Source organism: Clupea harengus, chromosome 2 (genome assembly GCF_900700415.2).
Source record: "Clupea harengus chromosome 2, Ch_v2.0.2, whole genome shotgun sequence".
NCBI classification, from domain to species: Eukaryota; Metazoa; Chordata; class Actinopteri; order Clupeiformes; family Clupeidae; genus Clupea; species Clupea harengus.
The window spans coordinates 15,296,462-15,310,646 of NC_045153.1; the positions used below are offsets into that span (position 1 = coordinate 15,296,462).

Here is a 14,185-nt window from a genome sequence, read left to right on the forward strand (position 1 = left end):
TCCAGTATTTACATGATCAAATGTGTTATCCTGATGAGAGTATGGCATGTATAGATAGATAGATGGATACTTTATTAATCCCGAGGGAAATTTAGGTATGCAGCCATTTTGCCAATCAAAACAGGAGGGGGTCAGTAGATTTCAACGTGTAGGAACTGGTGGACACACATGTGGATTGTACGTGTAAATGTTTGGATATTGTTTAAAGATACAAATTGGAATTTTAATTCTAAACATTTTTAGTTGGGCAATTCATGGACCGTTCTCTACTAGGGAGCCTTATTGTCAAACTGACAGAACACTAGGATTCAAAGACAAAATGCTGTCCATCTCTATTTTTCAAAGGTTTTGAGAGATGGTTAGAGAGAAAAGCACAGTAGCACCGTGTGGGAATAATGTTGTGTGTGAGGCAGTGCTTATGACATGGTATTGTGCAATCTTTGCAGTCTTGTTTGTCCTCTTTATTTACATTGGCTGTTTTCTCAGGATGAAAGAGTGAAATCTTCTTCAGGTCAAGTGCATGGAATGATCAGAGCCTATCTAAGAATTGCTTTTTTACCTAGACATTATGACCCTCATAAGACTTTCAGTTGTTTTTGTATGACATCTCAGTATGCCCATTGCCATTATTGAACACACATCTTTGGGTGGGCATGACTACATGCAACCACAAAAAGAACACACGGACTGCTGCCGACCAGGGTATGTGTCACACTAAGATGACACTGCTTTGTGGCACTTTACAGTAGTATAATACATGGCTAAAATACATTCATATATATACCTCTGAATGGGCTGGGAATTAAGTTGATTTTTTTATATGAAAGAAAATGCACACACAAAACACCATGGAGTTATCCTTCCCCCACAACACTCTTTGTTCTTTCTGACCAAATCTTTATTCTACTTAAATAAGCCTACGTGTTAAAAACCAAAACTATCACCTCTGCTTTCACAGTCACTCCTACTTTTTTTAAATGTGTCCTTTGGCCAAAGGGAGCCCCCTTTGATGACCTTTTCTCAACATTGGCAAGTCATTGCTTTATCACAAGTCAGTAATGCCCCCTTTATAACTTAAGAAAGTGCATCAAGTGTTCAAGTAGGGTGTAAGAATTTCATTCAACACTTTAAGGGAAAGGGCAAACATCGGTGGGCATAAAACTGGCACTGAATTGGTCAAACACACTTGGTGAATGGGTGTGGTTGGTTAACTGTTAAAAGAGTTCAGTTCCAGGAACAGGCAACTTATATGAACAAGTCAACACCATGATTTGGCCTTCTCAGTGCAGTGCTTCAACTGATGAAACAGGAATGTGGCACAACTAGTGAGGACTATCTGGCACAAGACAACTGAGGACAAAATGGACTAGTCATTTCAAAGTGGCAGTAACGTGATGTGTTCCGAGACTCGGATCTGAGTCGAGCCTGAAAGTGAGAGAAGTCGTGCGGGGAGGGGAAGAGTGTGGATGAGGGGTGTGTGCGCAATAGTGATTGTCGCTGTTGCTCCTCATCTCTTCGAAGCTCGTCGAGGGTCCCGGCCATTGCTGATGGTCACAGAGGGCTTGGGAGGAGCAGGGGGACCTTCTATGGTCACCGAGGGAGGCCCGTTGCCAGGAGGCCGGCCGTTGGCTCGGCCCAGCCCACCAAAAGCAGGATCACGAGGCACAGTCACAGCAGCATTATTATTAGAGTAGGTCCGCATCGAACCGTTTCCTGTGGGACGAGATGCACAGTGGTGGATCATGAATGGAACAAGCTTATGGGGTTTGACTTTTCCACAACTGTACCCATGCCTCTTTGCCTACTGTAACGCTGTCTACAAATTGCTCAGGGGTGAATATATGGCTCCCAGATCATCCTCTACTCACCTGTTTGATTGGGTGTACCTGAATTCTGATTAGGTGGAGAGTTTCCCCTCTGCTCCCCTTTACCCTGTTTAGAAACAGTGAAGTTGCCATCACTGACAGGGCATACAGCATAGAGGAAACATCTGGAAATGTCATTTTGAAAGGATGGCCTATGCCAGTTGGGTCCAACTTTATGTGAGAATACAGATTAATACCTGAATGCACAGACACCTGTAAAATACTGAATAATTATGTAAAAAAGTGTTACATACCGTCTTATTTTGCATATTAGTTTGGACTAGCAGGTCTGGATTTGGCTCACTGAAGTTAGGCACCTCTGAGTATACCATGCAAAACCTGCACGTCAAAGATTGATTGGATATCAGGTTTATGGAATCAAAGATCAGAATGTACACCGTGGGCCTCTGTATTAGCAATGATTTCACTACACCAGCACATCAGTTTCAACACAATGATGGCATGTCATACCTGTACTAGTGGCATTCAACATACATCCTCAACTTCACTTAATGAAGCCCACTTGACTGATACAAGAGACCTGTTGGTCACCTACACTTTAATTGTAGTGAAGTGCTTCTTTTGATGGTGGTCAAAAGACCTGTATATGAAGGCAACCACTTACTCTCCAATCTTCTGTAGATCTCCACCTCTTCCAGTGTATAGGGTTAAGCATCCCTTCCAAATTGAGGCATAGCTGAACACAAAATATAAATCAAGTCAATATAGTTCTTGAATGAGTGTGCCGATTTTCAGTACATTGTTCTTGAAAATCAAATATTTATAACGACTGCCCAACACATAGTTCATAGTTAATTAACGGACATGTGAGCAGACTATTAAAAAGTTAAATAACTCGTGATGTGAAGAGAAAGACACACACACGACACAACCACTCAGGTTGAAGATGACGACACTAACCCTCGTGTAAGGCGAATTATGTCTCCTGGTTGAATAAGGCTGCCCAGTTCATCCCACACAGAAATAGCAATGCTGCCACTCTTGTCTGCCACCTTGCAAGAGCGCACCTCGTGTCCATCTTTTGTCTTGGTGACACGTCCTATTAAATCAACGCAGTATAAATCAGTCCAACCGATTCATAAGTACATTTCAATAGCAACACTTATATAGTAAGTTAGCGATAAAACCACAAACTCTACATTCAAAGATAATTCTAAATGCATAATTTAAAAAACGGCTAGGCAATTAGAAGACATAAAGCAGCCCTTTAACTGTGGCACTACACTGCCCCCTTTAAGAAAAAAAGAAACGTGTAAATTTGTCATGAGGGACACGCTACATGATTAACTTACCTATCTCCAAAACAATAAAGACGATGTTTAAATTTTTCGATCCAGGCTTAACATCTTTTATCAGTAACGCACCTTCGTTAGATATAGTCGACATTTTCAATTTAATTAGGGAAAAGCTAGCGTTACTAGCTGTCTGTATGGCCGACTTTGTGAAACAAAAAGCAGCATTCAATAGCTATAGCAAACTTGCTAGCTACAGCACGAGTCGGTGAACAAAGTACTGGGAGCAATTGAATAAACTATGACTGGTTGTCACGCAGAAACCAATCTATATGCTGGTGTGCAGAATTTTCCCAGTGCCGTCTTGGCTAAAGTGAACCACTTTGGCAGTCTTTCTCAGTTAGCCTATCTAATGCAAGTTGAGGGGAAACTGACTACACCGGCAACGTTTGCTAAGTTACATCAAGTGTACTTTCGCTTCCCTTGTACGGTTATTAACGCTAACTAACTATTTTAACCTTGCTTGCCATCGCAAGCTCCATAGCTATACTCGGAGGCATGTCGCACCTAAGGTTAGAAGTAACAAATACTACGATGTTGCCCTGTCAGTGGTTTAAAACTATACGGGTAACCCTCTCTGGTCTTGCTAACCTGGCTAGCTTTAGGTTGCTAGTATTTTTCCCCCCGACACTTTTGTATCCTTCGCTGCGTCTTAGCAAGCTAGCTAGCGCTGATTTGGTCAGGGAGCTTCCCTAGCCTACCATCAACAGTATAAAGCTCGTGTGGGTTATCAAAAAGACTACTCCACAGCAATCGTGTTTTATGTTTCCGTTAGTTAAATGATTAGAGGAATGTTTAATATAAAACCTGCTCTAAAAAATATTTAATTTATTTAAAAACAACGACGAAGACGACTAGAAATCATAGTGCGTCTTTGTGACGAATCTAAGTTTGATCATGGTACGCCATAAATGTAGAAGGCGTTTGTGGAATGCCAATTGTTATTCCTATCGTATAAACTCGTTTTTTAAAAGTCCCTCGACATGTGAGGCGTCTCTATACCATGTTCTTGGCTATTTCTATTATCTTGAAAATCTACAACTATCACAGACTCTCCTGTTCCCTGTCACAATGCCCCGAACAACGCCAACGCGAAGTATGCGTGTTGTTCCATTTTTAAACGGAACAGACTAGTCCATTTCCTCGCATACAAAAGGGGGGGCGTGGGAACACCTTTAAATTAAAAAAAATATCTTCTCACAAATTGTATGGTGTACTTTCAAACAACATACAACGACGATAATGTTATACTTTTAAAAAAATTGGTGTGTTCATTATTTCTGTCTTTACACGATAAAGCAAAACATGTACATAGGGTAGATTTTGAAAATGCACCTTATGGTATTTACAGTGATCAAATTACAATAACATCAGCATCTGATTGGATACCAAGAAGAATGTGTCTGGATGGAAAAGCGATATCTGACCCCTTTCCATAAAATCATTGCCGATGTTGTATAATATAGTTGGAGCATAATTATAATAATATTTTCACGGTACAATGAGAAAGTAGTTTGTTGTTGAAACAAATACGATAGTAAGGCATGTCAAAACTCAAGAGACGTCGTAATTTACGGAGAACTGTAGACTTATTTTAACTCCAAATGACAGCGTCGCACTTCACCACAGATCACTTTCCCCTTTATTTTTAGTGGACTGTACACAGCATTCACTAGGCCTATTTGTCATTAACACCACGACCATAAAATGGCAAACCTTCCCGAGCAACGCCATATTAATCCTGTAGTGATAGAAGTTAACTGGAATGAAACACGATTAACAGGACGTTACGCTAGCATTTGATCATTGAGTTTGAAGTATGTTTCCATTCTTTGAGTGTCTCAAGGTTGTAGCAATACAGACGATCGAAAAGATTAACACGTCACGAACAGGATTCGAACCTGTGCGGGGAAACCCCATTGGATTTCGAGTCCAACGCCTTAACCTCTCGGCCACCGTGACTATGCATTCTTCTCTGTAGCCGGTAGATTCAAATATATAAAAATATCTAAAATCGAATTCTGAATCTCAATTTAGTATAACACGTCTCGTTGGAAAAAAAAGTCAAAGAAGGCCTTGACATGTATCATCACGATAGTAAACTATGGCACAGGTAGCAAATAGCAATTACCTAGGTAGCTTGCGCTGAACAACACAGTTTTATTTTAGTAAGCTAACGTAACCCTGACAGAAAATAACACAGGTTTTGTATGCTCAAGGTCAAAGTTTTCTAAAAAAGACTTTCGTTGGAGTCCGTAAATAAAACATCCATAAAACGGTTTAACCTACTTGAAAGGTGACAGCTGATATGACACATGTTGTGTTCGCCTTGCAGCACTTACCGCTGTAGTGGAAAGGTAGAACATATTTAGTTCGCCATCATATTTATGTAGGGTTCGTCTCCGTTCCAATCCGTGCAAGTGTTACAACGAGGCTGAAATTGATTTTCATGCCACTAGGGGGAGACACTGGATTACTCAACTGTCGGGAAGATTTAGATTTAGATTCAACTTTATTGTCATTGCACAGAGTACAGGTACTGAGGCAACGAAATGCAGTTAGCATCTAACCAGATGACAAATTGACAAATTGAAGTTTTTTATCTTGGAATCATGATTTTAATTATTTATAAGGCTCTCGACCCATGTAGCAAATGAGCTACTCTGAATGATACATCCATGCGACATAGTTCTGCATTTGTCAAGTAAATGAAATTCACCAAAGCCTGGCATGGAAGCCCATTTCAGCAAATAAAATGCCTATAAGGCCTTATAAGTCTATTTATCTCAGAATTGTATCTTAATGCCATAATTTTGACTTATGTATAGGCCTAGTTACGTCAAATTGGACTTTTCACCATGTTTTTTTTTTTTGCCGACTCAAAATGTGCTTACTGGAGAATCAAATCCGCAACATCTCTAGGGTGACCAGATGCAAACAGACCAGATGTGGGACGAGTTTGTGTGGGACAATGTTACCAATGCGGAGAGGTAACTTAAAACTTTCATATAATGTCTATCTAACTGATTAAGAAACATTTGTTGGCCTGTGAACACTTACATTGTCCAATAGTCGAATCCACAGCACAACAGTTGGGCCATAAAATATACAGGCTAGCTTCTGCTATATTAAATATATGCATAGTGCTGTTCGTCATCTCAAAGGCACACGAAGTTTGCAACGTCTTTATTTATAGACATTCAACATGCACTGGTTATTACAGGCCCATCAAAGGCAACTGTCTTTAAGTAAAGCACGTGTCCGTGATGTCGCCAGGTAGCTTTACTTGCAAAGTTTGTTTTTGTGACGAAGCAGAGGAGTTCACCGGCCCCACGTCTGCACAATTTCACTGCCGGCATTCACAGCCTGATGACCCCCTGATCATCTCTCTTCTAAGCCATGTAATCGTAGCAAGGCTTTTAGAAAAGCTTGGCTATATGTTGCATTACGAGCCAGGTTGCTGCTTTTGACGTAGCGCTATAATATAGAGTAGAAACTAAAGGGGCTTTTATACTCGGTTTTAACGTAGAAACGTACGCACGTAAGATACATAAGCGCTGTTTTAAGCCCCTTGCGCAGTTACATAAGACGTAAGTGCGTCCGCCAAAATTTTTAACTATCCAACAAAATCCTCCTAGGGCTCACGTACCCCGCAAGACTGTGATTGGCTGCTAACCGCATCCTTTCAGGAGTCTCACATTTCCGGTTTTCATAGCATAGTATCGCCATTTTTAAAGGCCAAGGCAAGACTACAATATTTTTGAATCATGAATAACCTGCATGAATAACCTGCAACAGCATAAGCGGCTAGTGTGGCGGGCTGGTAGAAGAATGCATCCAACGTATTTTAATTTCTGACAATTAAAAAACAAATTACCAATGAAAATGCGGGACGTTATCTCAATATGCGGGATGTGGGACAAAGAGTCAAAATGCTGTGCGGTACAATTGAAAGCGGGACATCTGGTCACCCTACACATCTCTAGTGCTAGTTGTTTTAATATATCACTTTCTGTTCGATATGTGCTAAGCTGTCTCTTTGGAGCACTCCCCCGATGGCTAACACGAACAATAACTACTAATTTATACAACACCCAAATTAAAATGTTGAGCAGAGCTTTGTCCTATCACCTTGTTTGAAGGTAGTGTACAATCTAACGTCAGCTGCGATAGCTTACAAACAATTGAGATTGTATGTCTGTTTTGACAATATGTTACCATAGCCTACTTATTAATGTGGCGGGGGATTTAACTTCTTTCTTTGATCTGAGAATGAGGGCGTATGGAATCCTGTGATTCACATCACTTCCCGGCCCCCTTTTACTGCTGGGCAATTGTATTTGACCATGTTGAGAAAATGGTGGACCCATATGACCATGCATATTGGCAAAACATTTTGAAATAAGCATCAAGGCTATAATGCTGTTACAAGTTCTTTATTTAAATTCTGCTATGGCTATCAGAAAAGACCAGCAGGTTAACCATAAATCCTATACATTGACATAGCATATCACAGTTAATGTGAATATGAGTTGTTTTGCCAGAAAGAAGGAGGCTTTGGCATCAGTGAATACAAAACTTTCTGTGAATTGTTACCAAGGATATTGAGAGTATTTCTTACAAATGGAAACGTTTTCAACATTTTGTATCTAATATAGCCATGGGTAATGTGATGTCTACTCTGGTCAAATTCATATACCTGCCCTTTTGGAACACATAAAGGACATACCTAATCCCTTTTTACATTTCAGCCAAGAGCATTTACAGAAAAAAAAAAGACTTATTCGTGACAAATGTCCAATAACAAGAATGCAAAACCCACTCAATTTGTACTATATTCTAATAGGCACAAACTCCCCTAAAGGTATATATATATATTTCTCATATTTGTTTCACTCTCCTCTTCAAAAACAAAAAAAAAACAATCCCATTGAATGTCTCCTTAACCTGTCCCCCAATGGTGAAACACACCCCTCATCATGGACACAAAAGCCTCATTCCAGTCATGTTTAGAATACGGCAATAGTATTGTACAGTTTCAGTGTTGGCCTACAGCCATATCCGCATTAAGTTCATGCCATTCATAGCGTATTTGACAAAATATGTAAAAAAAAAATATGCAGACAATGTAAAATTGAGCGTTAGAAATTTCAGTTCAACACCACACTTTACTCTGTCCTTCGTTGATCTTCAAACTCTGGAAGAAGCTGATCCCTCTGTGGTTCAAGGCTCGTTGTGTCTACTGGTAAGATTTATGAATTGGGATTTCACAGTTTTTAAGGGGAGAACTAAGGCAACATGCATACATCTTGAATTTGAAGTCTCATGAGAATGAATTGCACAAAAGACATGTCAAGATGGCATGAACAATTTGAATAACATCGAACATTGTGTTTTTAGTGTCTGGCTGCAAGTTATCCAGCACATCGGCCAAATGCATATATCCATGCACATACACACAGTACACCAGTCGTATCTGTGACCCCGCCCCACACACACACACAATTCTCTTCCATTTCCACCTCATCTCACTCTCTCTCGCTCTGGTTAATTTGCCATTCAGGAGAACAGCCCAGGGGCAGCACACCTGTGGGCCGAGAGGGGCTTCCATACCCAACCTCTCGGTGGAAACTATGCTATCAATCCCGCCATCCTCGACAGCCTTCGCCCCCTTCTCCTCCTGCTCCTCCTGCTCCTCCTCCACCACCCTCTCGGGGTGGAAACATGGACTGGTGCCAAGCAATCAGTCAAGAAGAAGAATGCTCCTCTTTGGTTCTCTCCCAGTGTCTTCTGTGTGTGTGTGTGTGTGTGTGTGTGTGTGTGTGTGTGTGTGTGTGTGTGTGTACCCGTCCACGGAGGGCCCAGATAGTTCATTCAGACATCGGTGCTAAGAAAACAGGTGTCGCTGAGGACTGTGTCATTGCTGGTGACACATAAGGATGTGACTTCACATGGTGCATAGAGTTGGGAAAAATAATCTTCTCAGAGAGCAGCTTGCTGACAAGTTGGGACATTCTCCATTATGGCTTGACTGAAATTCCAAAAATGTGTCCAGAGGCCTTTTACTCAGTTACTCAGCAAATGTGTAGACCTCTGCAAAATGTCAGCTTAACACCATTTTAACCTCCTCTTAACTACTGTGTCCATGTGTACAGCAAGTGCTTAAATGTGTGTGTAAATATGAGGGTTTATACTCTGACTGTATAACTGTGTGTGTGTGTGTGTTGGGAGAATAGTAAATATGTCCATAGACCATCACGGTTTGTGGGTGTGCACCCACATGATTAAGGAAGCTGTAATTGGTGCATTGTTGGCGGAATGGCTGGTTACCGTAGAGACCTCTGGCAACTTTGCTTTCCTCTTAGTAAGGGTGTAAACATGTCTCCCACAGTAGCAAAAAAAAGAAGAAAAAAAAAGATCCCATCTATCTACAAGCACTTTCTGTGAGTGCAGACCTTTCATTTATGTGTAGTTGTACTTTTGTATGGACTGTACCATCTGTATTTTCAAGGGGAAAGGGAATGCAATTCTATCTGTGTGTGATCTCAAAGTCAGGAGCCCTTTGATCAGTGATTCTAATCTCAGAGAGGGGACCGAGATGTGTCCCTGTTGTTTTGTTTGTTTCTGATGAGTGCTTTTTTTTTCAAGTCCTTCCTGAGGGTGGGGGATGGGCAATGAAGACTCCAACAGCATTCTGAATAACCCACCTCAACATTACTGGGCAGAGGCAAACAAGTCTGTTGTATCTGGTACAAAAGAAAGAGAAGAGATTTTTTCTTGTTGCTGTTGTTGAAGTGTTATTTGTTGCTTATGGTTGAAGCAGGAAGAGGTGAATGTTACTGGATATCCATGGGACATGACGACAGCTAATTTATTGCTTTATATAAATTCTTTTCCCATGTCAGAGTGAGTAAAGTGTATTTAGACTAACCTAGTGGGGAAAGCAGTGTAGAGGGTTAACCCTAAGACTAGGGACATATTTAAGATGCTTGTTCTACGGCCACTGCTGTGTTCACAGGGCTTGTGGCCGATGCCACCGGGCTCACTCTCTCCTCCTCTTCGTCATTGTCATCATCATTGTCATCATCATCATCATCATCCTCATCTTTGTGATCTGACAAAACCTCTTCCTCGGCCAGTGTTGCGGTGGCCACGGTGACCTCAGCGACCTCAGCAACCTCAGCGTCGACCTCTCCGCTGGCGGACAGCCCACCCTCCACACTGCCAGTGGTGGAGGCGCTCAGGAGGGGCGGCTCCTTCTCGTCGAGGTGGTGCACCTCCGCCAGGGGCAGCTCCCCGTCTGGTCCCCCCAGCGACGGCACATCCACGTGGGCCCCTTCGCGCACCTTCTTGACATTGAAGGTCATAGGCGTGACATGGAACGAGGAGCTCTTGGCGGTGGGGCTCTTGGGGTGGTTGGGTGTGAAGCTCTTCCTGATCTTCTCGCGACGCTCGGGTGGCACGATCTTGTTCATCTTCTTCTCGATGCTGTGGCGCGAGAAGGCCTTCTTCAGGCTGTCCACCTTCTTCAGGCTGGAGCGCTTCAGCTTCTCGGCCCGCGAGCGCTCCTGACGCTCAGAGCCGAGGGACGGCAGGCCGTCGTCCTCCTCCTCGTCCAGGGGCAGCTCGCCCCTGACCTCGCTGCGGGGGCTGGAAAGGCTGGTTCCGGCCACCACCGCCTCCGCCTCGTCCTCGTCAGAAGTGAGGCTGATGGTCTGCAGGCCCTCCTCGTGAGAGCCGTTGCAGTCGGTCGGGGAGGAAAGGTGTGCCTCCCCGACCTCGTGGAGAGAAGCGGAGGTGGATGCTGGGTCCTTCATGAGGAGCGTGGAGGGGATCTCATTGTCCTCCTGCAACACATGAGAGAAAATATAAAGAGGTTGTGATGGAATGGGATGAGAGAATGTGAAGAGGGTGGGATAGGATGATGAGAGAAAGTGCTTCTTCCTTCACTTCCACATTCAATGATGAAGCATGTCAATGCAGTCTATAGTTCATGTGTATGTGTCTGAATAGCATTGGCAACTCTCTAAATTTGGCCATTGTACATTTGACATTTCCAAATACTGGTCAATTACAGGCTACAAACTGTGAACTTTCAACTGTGAACAAATGTCTTCATTATTGTTACATCCACTTGTGTTTTGTGCTGAGAAGTGGGTTAGACAGTTATCTGTGAGATTTAAAGATGAGATTATAAGGTTACATTGTTGCACTGGCAAACCGCACCATTACAGCAAGGGGGGACTTGCCTTGTCTGGTGTCAACAAAACAGGTGGTTCTGACACGTTCACAAATGTTCTGTTGTTATTTATTTGAAATGTTACCTGGTGAAATTAATTCATGGTATGCTATCTAAGAATGTTACAAACCTTAAAAATCTCATTTTTACACGCATAACTGAGTGTGCAGCTGTGCCGTTGCACAACCAACTGGTCATTTCACTGTGAACACTAGAGTTACGTTTGAGATAAAGGCTATGTTCAGCATAGAAGAACATTTGTTCTGGTCAGATTACCGTAACAAAAAATTGCAGGGCAAGCACGTACACACGCACATGTGTGTACTGCATGCACACAGGCACAGGCACACGCACAAACACACACACACACACACACACACAATCTGTTTCCATTTAACACATCTACTTGTGTCCAAATAACCATTGAGATTCAGATGGATAATGTTATTGCCAAAGGGAAGAATATCCTAAAGAATGTTTGCTATTCTGACAATGTTCTCCCTTCTCCTTTCTGCCTCTCTCTCTCTTTCACTCTTTCATTCCATCAGCGATTTCACAGTCTACTTATCAGTTTCATATTCTTATCATTTTCTTCACCAAATTCAATTTCAGCTAATTTCTATCTCGCTAACAAGCTTGTTAATAATACTTTTAACTGTTCCTTGCCTCAGTCGTTCCTGCTAGCTTTGTTACAACTCCCTGCCTCCAACCCCCCCATCCCCCACCCAACAAACAAACATTTCCTGCTTGTTTTATACTCTACAGAACAGAGCATGTTTTTCACTTCTGTCTACAACTAACCATCTCTCTTCCTTTCACACACACTCACACAAAACCCTTGGTGATCTACTGCGGTTTAGCGTGTAAGGGAGCGCTGGTATGCTTCATGTTTAGTACTACAGTCTTGCATAAGCCCAGTGGGGAGGACAAAAGGTTCCAGCTCCATGGGTTTCATCCTGACATGCCTGAGGGAGGCAATGGCCTTCTGGTGTTCAGAGCACAGGGGCATGGTGGAATTATATGTGTTCCAAAGAACAAACTAAAAAATCACCCCAAGTAATCACCATCTCTCGAATACCTGCATTAATACCAGCAATCATCTTGTAAATGTCACCTGCAAATAGTAATTGCTAAGTCTCAAAGTTTTGGCTTGTATCAAAAATGTCTAAAAGTACGTTGTTGGGCGTTTCCATGAACACACAGTTCTCATTATAGTATGTCATTAACAGCCAGGGCCTAATACAAACTGTCACACCATTCTCTCTTCTATTTTACACACTTGTCTCTGGAACAGAGATAAGATTCTATTTGTATTTGCCGTTTACATGATATTTTATCGCTACATTGATTTGACCTGAAAAGTTCTTTGTAAAGTGACTATGGCTGAAGACGTTTGGAAGTGATTTTGAGTAAATCTGTGAGTGGAGGAATGCAGTTTACAAAAACAGTCATTGACTATGACGTTATGCACTCATCCTTGCTATGTGGGACAGAAAATTGTAGTACTGTGATTGCAGTATGCCACTCGCTGCATAAACAGAGGGTTGATGCATCCACAGGCTGTCATTTGGACGTAGCTAAAGACTGGACTAGCCTGCACAACAGGAAAGACTAAACATTTCCAAGGCAGTCACTGAACAGCTTCACAACAGCTAAACATGCCTTAACTGGAAAGAACACACAACCAGCCCACCAGTCTTAAGCCATTAACGAAAGAAAACCAACCCCACCAATCATATGCCAACAGAAGAGGTAACACTTGTCTTTCTCAGATCTGTCAAAGCTGTTGATCATAAAGGCAGCTGTAGTCTTTGTTCTGTTAGCTAGGCATCTTGAAAAAGGAGAAATACACATACCACACAGATATCTTCATTTGTTCAATTAGAACATGTGGTTGGATGATGGAATGATAACCTTTCCATGGTTCTATCCTCAAACATCCACAAGAACCCAATCTACATAATGTTGTTACTGTAAAAAAAACTCCAATGTGGAGTATGCTTGGTTAAACTTCCTCTTCGAGATATTGCATCATCTCTAGATTCATTCAAAGTGACAGAACAGCTTGTGAAATTCTTGAGATCTTTGACACGAAACAACACAGGCTTGTGGCTAAATTCTCAATGGCATATTTCATGTGAAAATGACAATGAACAATGCCAACTTCAGTTAGACACGCATACAGGCACGCCCAAACAGATCACAACACATCATTCCGGTCCCATGCTGTTATATTATATTGTTAGGTTAGAGCCAAGTTTGAGGATGATATGACACCATCTCTTCACCTGCATGCACCATATGGTCAATCCCTGAAGAATCTAACTACTACCAACTAAAACAACTTCTGGCCTATTTTTACAAATAAACCTTGAATATGATCAATGTCTGAGGTATGAAGTTTCATGGTATCACTCACATGATAAAGAGCACAAAAATGAGACACCCACTAAAGAGAGGTATCGTGGCATACAGTTTAAACAGAGGGAGACGGTGCTTTGATTGGTGAAGCCAGAATGACTGACTGAAATGTTCTGTGTTGTCCTCTGCCAATGACAGATCATATCACCACGTGTACTACCATCATTCCACACTATCTGATTCTCTTCTAACTTCCAAAACTGAGATAAAGCTAAAAGATGGTAGAGAGGGGAAGGGGTGGAGAATCAGATCAAAAGAGTTACAGAAAGAAAGAGAGCGGGAGAGAGAGAGAGAGAGAATGCACGAGTGGTGTGACTTCATGCCGATGGTCAGAATGCTGTGAAATT

General features: G+C 42.0%; 2 protein-coding genes and 1 non-coding gene across 3 annotated transcripts in view; all 3 read right to left on the reverse strand.

The window, feature by feature from the left end:
- Positions 1–880: 880 nt before the first annotated feature.
- nabp1a (nucleic acid binding protein 1a) lies at positions 881–5,373 on the reverse strand. The gene is made up of 6 exons (XM_012837236.3): positions 3,179–5,373; positions 2,787–2,925; positions 2,491–2,562; positions 2,120–2,204; positions 1,869–1,932; positions 881–1,713 (listed from the first exon to the last, which is right to left on the reverse strand). The coding sequence occupies exons 1-6, from the start codon at positions 3,270–3,272 to the stop codon at positions 1,508–1,510; spliced, it is 660 nt and encodes a 219-aa protein (XP_012692690.1). The 5' UTR covers positions 3,273–5,373; the 3' UTR covers positions 881–1,507.
- On the reverse strand, positions 5,059–5,140 carry trnas-cga. The gene has a single exon. It is a non-coding gene; the product is annotated as a tRNA-Ser (tRNA).
- A 2,225-nt stretch (positions 5,374–7,598) lies between the features above and the next one.
- The window catches only part of cavin2a (caveolae associated protein 2a), a 17,435-nt gene continuing 10,848 nt past the window's right edge, over positions 7,599–14,185 (reverse strand). The window contains exon 2 of the mRNA XM_012837194.3: positions 7,599–11,025. Coding sequence (XP_012692648.2) covers positions 10,159–11,025 — 867 coding nt within the window. The 3' untranslated portion in view covers positions 7,599–10,158. The remainder of the gene's footprint in view (positions 11,026–14,185) is intronic.